The 13,663-nt window shown below is 38.2% G+C and overlaps 1 protein-coding gene across 1 annotated transcript; it reads left to right on the top strand.

Annotated features, from left to right (window-relative positions):
- The first annotated feature begins 341 nt into the window (after positions 1–341).
- Positions 342–11,338, top strand: rab15 (RAB15, member RAS oncogene family). The gene is made up of 7 exons (XM_079583725.1): positions 342–1,030; positions 6,100–6,160; positions 6,241–6,301; positions 7,600–7,677; positions 9,339–9,428; positions 9,580–9,645; positions 9,803–11,338. The coding sequence occupies exons 1-7, from the start codon at positions 907–909 to the stop codon at positions 9,959–9,961; spliced, it is 639 nt and encodes a 212-aa protein (XP_079439851.1). The 5' UTR covers positions 342–906; the 3' UTR covers positions 9,962–11,338.
- The last annotated feature ends 2,325 nt before the right edge of the window (positions 11,339–13,663 follow it).

Here is a 13,663-nt window from a genome sequence, read left to right as displayed (position 1 = left end):
ATCCCTTATTTGTGTCCCAGTTTAGTGATGATTCAGCTCATGTACAAACAGGCATTTAGAGTCATAAATATAACTTATATTTACATTAAACAATACAAAAATTAATTTACATCTTCTAACTGAAAACATGTTTGCACGTTTTAATAAAATTCTACATATAAGCCAACTCTATGTCGAATGTGTCTCAAAAATAGATGGTTATCGGTTAAAGTGGCTCAAGAAGTAGCCTACTCTAGTTATTGATTTAATCCGAATCGTAAACGAATTGTTCGGTCCGGTTTGTGAACCGATTCAGTTGATTTAGCAGATTCACCCAAACGGAATCGACTCTACAGATCTATGAGGTCACAAATCGGGCATCGCTAATTATAAAAAAAACCCATCATCCCCATAGATTTACTCATTTGACGTGGTCTATATTTTTTTTGTTGTCAACAGAAAAACGAATTCACTGTGAATTTATGACGGTCTGAAATGCTTATATTCCAGATTGAATGTTATGCCTCAATTTTATATTATTTATATTAGGTTGTAAAACTATTATAGGCTAAATGTATTTTATGAACGCAGTCTTGGTAGGCTATATATTAAAAAAAAATTAATCTAGGTAAATTTACTCATCAGTATCAAAAGCATGATGCTGTGTGTGTGCCCGTTATCTCCACCCATTTCCTGAGGTGTGAAGGATGTCGGTGAACCGTACAGAGAGCATAGCTACTGTAGCCCACCGCACCCACCACCGACAGCAGCGTTACTGACTGATTCCTGCTTACATCGACTACTACTGCTTTATCTACAGTCATTCGGCACGGACCGGTCGATGGAAAAAGCGAGAAGATGATACTTTGAAGAGGGTGGACATGGAAACCCGACGCTGAGTTCCTTTAATTGTGACCATAAGACACCATGGCCAAACAGTATGATGTGCTGTTTAGACTCCTGCTTCTCGGAGACTCCGGTGTCGGCAAAACCTGTTTATTATGCAGATTCACGGACAATGAATTTCATCCCTCTCACATTTCCACCATCGGTAAGAGTGTTACTTTCATGCATTCGTTGAAAGAGTTGCAGAACAAACAGCAAATACCGATAAGAAAACCCATAGCAGCACAGGGCCATTATAGTCTATGAGCCGTGAAGAGAATGGCTTGAGAATTACACCACATAGTGAGATTCAATTCAAGTCAATTCAAGTTTATTTGTATAGCGCTTTTCACAATACACATTGTTTCAAAGCAGCTTTACAGAAAATGCATTTCAAAAATATACATACAAAAATACAGTTAGTTAATCATAAAATTTAGGGCATAACATATGAGATGCATTTACACAACCTTTTCTAGTTCGTTCTGAAATGCTTGACTGTGTGTGTGTGTGTGTGTGTGTGTGTGTGTGGTCTTAAAATGTTGCATATTTACACTGATGTCACAAACCTATAGCCTAGTGTTTGCTTTAGATTGTCCCGAGATAAGCCTAATAGAAATTCACTAGATCTAAATTAATAATATCATACATAGGTTGCATGAATGGCAGTGAAGACACAGAAAGTGCAGGTGATGTAATTGCATATAATAGATTGATGCATAAATGTGTCCTGTCAGCCATTCCAACTCACACTGTTTTATGCATGTACTTTGTAATGATATGAAATGAAAATCAGGTTTAACTCAATTGTAAGTTTCCGTCTCATTTGTGAGAAATATGTAAAGGTTTTTATTGGAATCTCTACAGCATTTTCTCTGAAAGGACTGTTTTATCACTGCAAGCTTTTAAGCACCCCCAGTTGTAGGGATCATTTTTATTTTAGTTGATTGGATTTTATGAAAAACAAAATTTGACTTTAAAAAGGTATTTCATAAACCTTAAACAGTGAGTGCTTGGTTTAGTAGAACATTTTCCCCAGCGTGCTGAAATTACATCCTGCAAACAGCTTATTTGAAGAGAGAGATTATTTTACTATAGTTTCTAGAAGTACATAATTGTATATTTTTTCTCATATACATTTCTAATATGCATAAAGACACAATTTTTTCACGGATTGTCATCAGAATGCCCATTAATTTGATTTTAATTTGACCTCAAACCCATTCTGAATACATTTTAATTTAACATATTTTTCTCATTCATGCAAACTAATAAGTAAATCTTATAGTGTGTAATATGTCTTTCCAAACCTTTATGACTTTCTTTTTGCTACCATGGAAACCGGAAATAGTTATCTTGCAGCAAAAAAAAAAGCTCTCTTCCATACATTGAATGTGAATGATGACCGCAATTATCCCGATACAATTTCATTGTATGGAAAAGAGTAGCTTGGACATTTTGCTAAATATCTAATTTTGTCTTCCACAGAGGGAAGAAAGTCATATGGGTTTGGAATGACATGAGGGTGAGTAGATGATGACTGAACTGTTATTTTTGTGTGAACTGCCCCTTTAAGAGTCGTCTTCTTTTTTAACGACAGATGTTTGCTTCCGTATTGTGACAAACATTTGAGTGTTAAAAAAAAAAAAAAAAGTGTAGGGCTATACAACTTTATATCCAACTCATGGATCATCATTGCCACATTTAAAGGGAAAGTTCGCCCAAAAATGAAAATATTATCATCATACTATGAATTTTATGTGAGGATGAGTAAATGATGACAGAACTCGCATTTTAATTCACATTTCTGTTCATTTCAATGAAGCATTTGAGGTGCTGAACCCATACCAACATTTTTATCCCTCAATTAAATCCCACGCTTCATTAGATGCGGAGTGAATGTCAGGCTGTTATTTTGCAAAAGTTCAGGGTTTGTTGTGTGGCTCTCTCGGTGTTTCCAAGGGAGCAGAACATATCAAGTGGCTTAAGCTTGAAATTAGACAGTATTCATAACACCCTCCTATTCCTGATGATGATATCGCCCCGATCAATAAGGACTCATTCCTGCAGCCTTCTGTCTGTCCCGCCAGAGTTGATTTAATATTGTGGGATTGATCTCTTTTTGTTAAGTAGTGATGTGATACAGAACAATCTTTAACTGCTGGATAAAAGCTTTAGTCGGACTGGTCCTGAGAGATGCCCTAAAACACGGTTCAATGAGCTCTAGTCCGCAGGGCTATGACCCATATGCATTATGATACTCGGCTGTCAAGGATCTTAGCGCTGTACTGGAATATGTGTGGTCTGAAATTAGTATAAAGCATTAGCTAATGGTTCTTCGCAGTTATATATTTGCCTCGAGGCAACATGCTGTTATGTTGAATTGTTCTTGCTATAGAAAGCAGCTGTTGATCGATCAGCTTGATGAACAAAACAAGGTACGAGCTCCATTTCTATTTCACTGGTTCTTCTAGTCGATTGTTTGCGATGCTGTCAGCACTAGAGAAATTGGACTTGTGTTTAAATTTGTACATGCTAATCACCATAGCATATCTGTCTGTTGTCTTGTTCAAATCATTTCCATTTCCAATTAGCCACTGTCTCAGAAGGAATGTGTCAAAGAGATGATTTAATTGTTACAGCCCTGGCACATTATGACAAGTTTAATACTCATTACCGTCTGTTGAATGGCCATTAGATTGAACTGAAGGTCTGCTTTATTAGATCAGTTACCTTATAGTATAAAATATTTGAGTACTTCACTACAATACTAATAGTATTATTATGGGGAATCTGCACTTTACTTGTCCTGTTAAAACTGATGAATACTTGTATTTTTACTCAGTTACATTTAAAAGGTAAAAAATAAATCTTTACTCCATTACAATTTCATGTAGACTTAAAAGTGCAACTTAAATCAAAAATATTATCCCGAAGTGACTTTGAGCTATTGTAATATGATTTTATAAAAACTATCACTGTAGATGGATGAATTTGAGTTCATGACTAGTCTTGACTATTACACTTTATTCAAATGTCAAACCACTGTAAAATCATCTGCTGAAAATTGTATCTGACAACATTCAGGTAACAGGTTTCAGGAGATTGGTTTACTTTAATAAATTGTGATTTTGAATAAATTGTGACAGGTTTCTTTACAAAGTTTTCGCATAATTTTTTTTTTTTAATCTACTGCCTCTTCTTTTCAAAAGCTTAGAAAACTTTTAAGTACTTAAGTACAATAAAACGTGGATACTTAAAAAAAAAAGTTTGGTATTTTTCTGAGTAGGCACTTAGACTTTTAATTGAGTACAATTTTTGACATGTTAATTCTGATGCAAACTCATTCAAAAGATCACAATGTTAAAAAACATTACACTTTAAACCTAATAAATAAATATTACATGATTAACAATGGTTAAATCATTATAAACTGTACGTTTTGCACCTGAAATTGTTAAAATGTTAACAAAGAGACCACGCTGGCTAATCATGTGATTAAACATGGCCGCTCCCATGAGCGGACCCACTCTCTGTAAAACAAAACAACTTGTAATAGGCTACTGATAAAACTGCCGTCTTCATCTCATGTGAGTGCATAATTTTTTTTTACATTTTCCAGATAAAATATTATTAATTTCTTTATGTTTTATGTTAATATTTTAAGAAGAATTACAGTTAACTTGAGGTGAGGCTTCTCTTTTCTTTTTGTTGTATTTCACAGCATTAGTTGTCCTTTCACTGCCCGTAATTCTGAAAGAGAGAAAGGTAGAGGCCGCTGTTTCATTATTTTCCTTTGCCCCAGGCCCACCAATTCAGTGGCTGTAGTGCTGACCTTTCTATGTCCCTATTTGACAGCTCAGGGCACTAACACGACTTTATTTACTGCGGTTTGAGGCTATTAAGCTCTGCAGATGCCATTAAACTGCATTCAAAATGGCTTTGTACTGATGTCTTATTTTAGTATTTCTTGTATTTGCTTTTTCTTGTGCATGCCATCTGGTTCCAGGCATTGCATTGAATCCTTTTAAAATTGAAACAAACTAGTGGCTAAAATCATGTTAGATATGAAGACCTCTATACAAGCTTTCTTAGTTGTCTATCCAACAAAGAAAGGAATTAATTGGCTTTTTTATTCACACTGCAGTCATGGCATGTTAAAAATAGAAGAGAGATCCAACTACTGTTGTTTTGGAGTCAACTATTCCAGAAGCTGGAAGGTCGTGGAGTGGACCTTATTGACAGATCCTCTATTACTGTGTTTGTGCAGTTGCTGCTGTTTTCTTATAATTCCCCGCTTTACAAGAGCGGCGTTTTCTTTCAGGGCTCAAGATCTTGTTATGATTTCACACCTTACAAGAGCGCATCATTTTCATGTTCATTTGTGTCTAAATAAATTGGATAAAATATTAAACTCATAATTTTAATAAAGGAAATCATATTAATTTGTTTTTATCACAATATCAGTGAACAGAGGGATACATTATAAATAATTTCACTACTTGCATTAAGCAGAAGTTGCCATTTTTAGCTTCTAACAAGAATAAACTTTAATCTTGTAAATCATTGTTAGGAGATAATAAGAAATATTCAAGGTGTCTCTTCATTATGTTTCAAACAAAACCAATTTAGAATTATTATTATTTTTAATGTTTTAAAATTTAATCAATTTATATATTTTTTTATATCCTTGTATCTCTAATATCACTTTACTTTCTTTTTACCTTTTTAATATCCCTTGTGATATTACACTAACAAAAGCCAGTTCTTGAATGACATCTTCCTCCAGGAAGTGAGATATAGCACAGGTATGAAGTATTAGCAATAGATTTGATTTTTTTTTTTTTGCTGTTTTGTAGTATTTGTCTTGTCAACTCTTTGATAAAATTACTGAAATCTCTATGAAAAATCTATAATATCTATAAGACAACACCCCCATAAGCTGAATACTTATTCCCACTCTAAGTTCGGTCCTGTACATTTTCTTGCCATTGATGTAATAGGCCTAAATAAATATCTTAAATGCTTAAGCCTGAGCAAAGTATATTTCTAAGAAAACGACACCGACAGAAGGAACAATCTCTCTTGTGGTTCTCACCAGTTCTGCTTATTGTTCAGTCACTCAGCTCTGATTCGAATGGTTCAGTAAAATGAATGGTTCCATGAGAGCATTGATTGAGTGCACATTTTTTTTTGAAATATTTAAAATCATTATGAAATGTTTTCCTTTCCCAGGTGTTGATTTCAAAATGAAGACCTTAGAAATAGATGGCATTAAAGTACGAATACAAATATGGTATGTTTTATTTTCCTCTAATGTAATATAACTGTATTTGATCAATTTATTTATCTAATCAGATGTCTTTGTGTCTGCAGGGACACGGCAGGTCAGGAGAGATACCAGACCATCACTAAGCAGTACTACAGAAGAGCACAGGTGACCTTCACACATCCACAAACACGTCTCACTACTCATAAGCCCCGTTCACACAACGCGTTGATCCCAGGAAATTGCTGCAAAATTGCGAGAGTGCCTTCTGTGTGAACGCAAACACGTCCCGGGATTGATGCTGGTGTTGTGCTGAATTTTGACCCCTGCCAAATTATTACCCCCCTAGCATAGGATTAGTTGTGGGGGAGGGGTTAGGATTAGGCAATCAGGTGCTGACTTCAACGAGGGGGGTAATAATTTGGCAGGGGGTTGAAATTCGGCACAACACCGGCATCAATCCCGGGTTGGGGACCTAGTAACATTGCCGGGATCAGTCCCGGAATGCGCCCTGTGTGAACAAAAGCCAGGAACAATGCCGTAAGGGGTGTGTCGTAGTGATCGTAGTGTGTCGTAGTGAATTTATTGGACGTGCCATCGTGCGACTCTAGAAAGTTTGTGTTTCATCGTCAACAAAGAAAGAACGAAAGAGTGACTGCGAACTGGAATGAGGCAGAGACCAGGAGCTCCTTACTATCCGCGCTGAAGCTGAGAGCGCTCGCCAGCTCTGTGGAGCGGTACGCGATGTGTTAAGGCTGATTTATATTTCTGCATCGGACCTACGCCGGAGCCTCTAGTCTACGCTGTAGGCAACGCGTTGGTTTTCATTTATACTTCTGCATCGTTGTCCGTGTTGACGCGCAATTACACATGCAGAGGGAGCGTGTGAAACCCGAGGGAGGGGATCTAGCAGACCAATCACAGCGCTTGCGTCCGCGTAGATTTGACGCGTTGTTACATTTTTGGAGAGGTGCACGTCAGAGTACGCCGAAGGCCATGAGGGCCAAAAACATGTGAATTGTTTAGGTCCGACGCAGAAGTATAAATCAGCCTTTAAAAACGTCTTAAAATTCACATGTTTTTGGCCCTCATGGCCTTCCATAGTGGTATGCACGTTACACACAGCCTCCGACGGAGTTAGACGCAGAAGTATAATGAGGCCTTTAGTGTACATGTTTTCGAGGCGTACGTTACACGTCTCATCCTGATGTCACGTGTCTTTACGGGATCTTACCGGGATGTGTGTGAACGCACTCACAGATCCCGGAAAATCACTGGCAGTGTGAATGAACCAAAATCAAACGATCCCGGGGCAAATCCCGGGTCACATTATCCGTGTATTTTCCGGAATCTCTGTGTGAAAGGGGCTATATTGTGACCTACTGAATGATTCAGATCTAATAGAGATTCCTGGTGTCATTGTGGGATAATTCACTGATAAACGCGGATTGATTCTGTATCAACAGGGCATTTTTCTGGTGTATGACATCACAAGCGAGCGCTCGTTCCAGCACATCATGAAGTGGGCCAGTGATGTAGATGAGGTGAGCCTGTGGACTTTAAAGCATATCTTTATTAATTTATAGCTTTTTTTATCATTAATAATATTTTTCAGGTACTATACGGTTATCCGGACCACACGTGTGTCTTTTAGTCACGTATAGTCCGTATAGTCATCCCTGATTGGTCTTAACCCCAGTGACGGGTAGGTTTAGGGGCGGGGTTAGGGGTAGGCCATCGTATGATTGGTCTTAACCCCAGTGACGGGTAGGTTTAGGGGCGGGGGTAGGCCACCGTATGATTGGTCTTAACCCCAGTGACGGGTAGGTTTAGGGGCGGGGTTAGGGGTAGGCCATCGTATGATTGGTCTTAACCCCAGTGACGGGTAGGTTTAGGGGCGGGGTTAGGGGTAGGCCATCGTATGATTGGTCTTAACCCCAGGGTTAGGGTAGGTTTAGGGGCGGGGTTAGGGGTAGGCCACCGTATGATTGGTCTTAACCCCAGTGACGGGTAGGTTTAGGGGTGGAGTTAGGGGTAGGCCACCGTATGATTGGTCTTAACCCCAGTGACGGGTAGGTTTAGGGGCGGGGGTAGGCCACCGTATGATTGGTCTTAACCCCAGTGACGGGTAGGTTTAGGGGCGGGGTTAGGGGTAGGCCATCGTATGATTGGTCTTAACCCCAGTGACGGGTAGGTTTAGGGGCGGGGTTAGGGGTAGGCCATCGTATGATTGGTCTTAACCCCAGGGTTAGGGTAGGTTTAGGGGCGGGGTTAGGGGTAGGCCACCGTATGATTGGTCTTAACCCCAGTGACGGGTAGGTTTAGGGGTGGAGTTAGGGGTAGGCCACCGTATGATTGGTCTTAACCCCAGTGACGGGTAGGTTTAGGGGCGGGGGTAGGCCACCGTATGATTGGTCTTAACCCCAGTGACGGGTAGGTTTAGGGGCGGGGTTAGGGGTAGGCCATCGTATGATTGGTCTTAACCCCAGTGACGGGTAGGTTTAGGGGTGGGGTTAGGGGTAGGCCATCGTATGATTGGTCTTAACCCCAGGGTTAGGGTAGGTTTAGGGGCGGGGTTAGGGGTAGGCCACCGTATGATTGGTCTTAACCCCAGTGACGGGTAGGTTTAGGGGCGGAGTTAGGGGTAGGCCACCGTATGATTGGTCTTAACCCCAGTGACGGGTAGGTTTAGGGGCGGAGTTAGGAGTAGGCCACCGTATGATTGGTCTGAACCCCAGTGACGGGTAGGTTTAGGGGCGGGGTTAGGGGTAGGCCACCGTATGATTGGTCTTAACCCCAGTGACGGGTAGGTTTAGGGGCGGGGTTAGGGGTAGGCCACCGTATGATTTGTCTTAACCCCAGTGACGGGTAGGTTTAGGGGCGGGGTTAGGGGTAGGCCACCGTATGATTGGTCTTAACCCCAGTAACGGGTAGGTTTAGGGGCGGAGTTAGGGGTAGGCCATCGTGTGGTCCCGATAACCGTATAGTACCAATTTTCATACTTGTTTAGCTTGTTGGACCCCAATTCTATTTAAAAACATTGCCACCATCCCAAAAGAGTGCAAAAGAAAACAGGATGAATAGTCACTGTACTAAACCAATACTGGTTAATGATCTTACTCAAACCTGTGCACTCCTGTTAAATGAAGTCTATTTCATATTTATCTGTCTCTGCTTCTGTTGAATCTCTTCTGGTTCTGTCCAGTACGCCCCTGAGAAGGTGCAGAAGATACTGGTTGGGAACAAGTCTGATGAAGAACAGAAGAGACAAGTAGCTACAGAACAGGGAGATAAGGTAAATAAATAATACTTCCCTCCTGTACACTGCATCTTTCATTCATACTGCCATTTATTCCACATCTACTCTTTTGTGTGATAACCCTAATAACTCATATCTAAGTTTTAAGACCTCTTTCAAACATCTTAATCATCTTTTTTTGCTCCAGCTTGCCAAGGCTTATGGAATGGACTTTTTTGAGACAAGTGCCTTTACCAACCACAACATTACAGAGGTACAATGTTGTCCGCGTGTATTTTTCTTTTCAGTGTTTCTGATTTTAATCGGTTTTGTTCTTTTTAGATATTTGAAGAAGGGATAAATGTTGTTCATGCAACCATCTGATCATTTTGTTTGCAAATTTAGGGTTCATATTTTTTCTTCCATTACAGTCTTTCACCCGATTGGCTGAATTAGTCTTACAAGCCAATAAGAAGGATCTTGATTTGTTGGGAGGATCCATGAACGAGGAGTTAAATCTGGCAGTTTTGGAGGAGCAGGAAGGATTGTGTAACGGTAGCGACGACACCCGTAAGTCCTGCTGGTGCTGAGAACAGGAAGTGACATTTTTCAGTTGATTTCCATATTTATGTTGCATTTTGAATATTTTTTCAGTTTAAAAAAAGTCGATCAAAATGGCACTTCAGTGCAACTGTACATTATTTAACTAGGCTCATTCAAGCCACACATTCAGAGTCACTCTTAAGTTATCTTATATATATATAAAGAACAGGTTGATTTAAGTGTGAGGAAGCATTGACAGGATGCTTTATTTAACATGGCTTTGTGGCTGGAACGTCATTGTTAACATGTAATATTCATTATTTTGTTATGCTATGGGACTTCATGTGAATATTTCCAGATCTGATTTGGCTTTCTATACAATTCTCTAAAGCCTTGAATGCACCTACTTGACCTTCATTGAATGCTCTTTCAAGGTAATATGTTTATTCTTGAGTGATGAATTGATGAAGCTAGAGTTTCTCATGTCAGTGTAACAATATAAGCTTCTTTTCTGTAAAAACATTGTCACTAAACTTGCTGCTTACCAGTTCTGGTCCACTGTGATTGCAAATGAATGCAAGGGTTTTTATCTCATTAATCTGAGGTTATTGTAACTAAAATATGATCATTTAATGTGGTATTTATACCAATATTACATCTTTGTGTTATTAATAACCACTATTTAGCTGATTAGAATAGTTGGAATGTTTCAACTTTTACTCTATAAATGATTCTTGAAATGCTAAAGTTGAACTTTTATCACTGCACACCGAACAATATTTTTTATCCTACTTTAATCAACGTCTCACCCATCCCAACTTGTATGAAATGCATCCAGAATGAACCGTTGTGATTCCCAGCATTAATGCTGGTGTGCGTCGCTGCAATGACATGGGTTGTATTGCTAATGATTCAATGTATATATTATTACACTATTGAAGCATTTATATGTGCAAGTGGTATTGTACTAATGTTGATTTAAATGAACTCTTGAATAATGCTGATATGTTTACCTGTGCTATCTGAGAACTTGTCCACAAAACTATTAGAGAAATTTAAATACGAATGTGGTTGTTTATTAAACTGTAATATTGTGATTCTGTTTAGGGGGGTCAAATATTTATGAATAAACATTTAATTATGAAAAGGGTTTTTTATTGAAATTGTGGTACTAAATTACTTTGGATATATAGACAGAATAATGGTGTGATTTTCTTTTTTAAACAAATCTCCGTAAGTGCAACACCACAAGTCCACACTAGGAGGCAGTTGTGCAAAGCTAAAATCCATGCATGGAAATGTCGTTGCGCATGGTGAACACACTGGGGGAAGAAGAATGTGTTTGTGGTTTTATGTAATGCTCAGAACTGATAGATTATTCAGCAGTTGTAAAGTATTTTGATAATGAAGTCAGTTCTTTTGCGCAATTTTATCAAGGTCATGATGTTTTCTTTTAGAACAGATAGGCTATGTATGCCGTGTTAAGTAGCCTATCCTTCAAAAATACTTTGAAACAAAATATCCTGCTTGTACATCTTTGTAGCAAAGCAGATCTCTCCATACGCAGCTGGGTGAAGTCAGCACTGATTTAATCCGCAAATGTCATGCCATGTGCTCATGTTTGCAAGCAAGTCATACATGTATATGGATGCAATGATACAATTGCACATATATATGACAAAATAAAATGATCTCAAATGTAAACAAATAACTACATTCCTTATAAAACACTTTCTTCTGTGTGACAACAAAAGTTAATGTATTGGTAACACTTTTAAATAAGTTTAACCATATCAATGAAGAATAATTTTAAAGCATTTCAGAAGTTTGTATTTTTATATATTATTGAATATTATGGACCTGAGCTAACATAAACTAACAATGAAAATTTGCATTTTCATTCATTGTCAAAAAAGATGAATAAATACAATCAAAATGTATTGTTCATTGTTAATTAATGCATTAGCTAAAGATATCGTTACAGTGCTATGCATAAGTTTAGACACCCATGCTAAAGTTGACTAAAAAGAGGAATAAAAAATCATCTTTTGGAAATTGAACTTAATGCCTTAATTTAAAAAAATAGGAAAAATCCAACCTTTAAAGACACCAATTTTCTTTGTGAATGAATAATGTATCGTAAAAAAAATAAATGTTCTTCCTTAAAATACAGGGTGCATAAGTTTGGACACCCCTATGTTAAATTCCCATAGAGGCAGGCAGATTTTTATTTTAAAAGGCCAGTTACTATATGGATCCAGGATACTCTGCATCCTGATAAAGTTCCCCTGGCCTTTGGAATTAAAATATCCCCACATCAACACATACCCTTCACCATACCTAGAGATTGGCATGGTTTTATTTCAGTTAGCCTAACAGCTGGTTTGATTTGCATTGAGAGATGATCTTATGGAAAGTACTCCATGCCAATCTCTAGGTATGGTGAAGGCTATGTGATGATGTGCGGCTATTTTAATTCCAAAGGCCAGGGGAACTTTATCAGGATGCAGAGTATCCTGGATCCATATAGTAACTGGCCTTTAAAAATAAAAATCTGCCTGCCTCTATGGGAATTTAACATAGGGGTGTCCAAACTTATGCACCCTGTATTTTAAGGAAGAACATTTATTTATTTACGATACATTATTCATTCACAAAGAAAATTGGTGTCCTTAAAGGTTGGATTTTTCCTATTTTTTTAAATTAAGGCATTAAGTTCAATTTCCAAAAGATGATTTTTTATTCCTCTTTTTAGTCAACTTTAGCATGGGTGTCTAAACTTATGCATAGCACTGTATGTTGTCTGTACTGTATCTTCTATTGTGTTATAAGAAAGAAAGTCATACAGGTTCGGAAACAACATGAGGGTAAATAATGACATGCACAATTTTAGATACATCATGCATACATCTATTTACAAAACGAGAGGATTTCTTCATTAATAATGTTGGAGTGCTGAGTGGCACACATACACATGTGAATGTTCTCATATTCTTGATTTGCCCAACTCTGGTTGCCATTTATACAATGTGCATTGTGTGCAGAGGACGCATTTGTAAGGCTATTTAGCAAATCTATTTAGGTGTCACACAGTGTGTTCTCACAGATGACTCCATGTGTCGTCTCTAAGAGACTGCCAAGTGGAAGAGAGCGTCTCTAATGAAAAGTATGAGCTGATTTAATAATCACTAGTTGCATGAGAGACACAAACACATGATAAAGTATAAAACATGAAGGACTAACTTGGATAACATATGATGGTTATCATGTTAAGAACTGCCAAAGTCGGGAGATTACATGAGGACACATTTGGCTCACATTTTTTTCCCTTTAATCCTGCTTTTGTCATTAGTCTCACTTTTGAGTTAAACAAGATTTAATCTTTTTTTCTTCATCTCCATTGTCAGCATTCAGAGTTTGGGAATCCGGGATCAAGCTGATTACGAAAGAGGAGAAAAACAGCCCTTAGCTCCGCTCAGTTTTCCTTTCCTAGATAATCCTGTCATGCCATAACCAAATTCTTCCATGCAATTGGCTCATTTAATCATTGATTTGCTCATAACAAAACTTGCATTGAGTGAAATAAACCAATGTGTCCTTAGGACAGACGCGAGGAGAGAGAGAAACGAGATGTGCTTCAGTATTATTTTTGGGGTGCGTACGCATGCAGCGGGGGCGTTTGGTGAGGAGAGGGGGGGTCCAGCTTCAGGACACTTCTGCTAAGCACTGTGTTGTCATCCTCCCACCTC

This window comes from Phoxinus phoxinus (genome assembly GCF_949152265.1).
Source record: "Phoxinus phoxinus genome assembly, chromosome: 16".
NCBI classification, from domain to species: domain Eukaryota; kingdom Metazoa; phylum Chordata; class Actinopteri; order Cypriniformes; family Leuciscidae; genus Phoxinus; species Phoxinus phoxinus.
The sequence above is the reverse complement of the archived record's forward strand: the minus strand, read 5'-3'. Positions and strand labels throughout refer to the sequence as shown.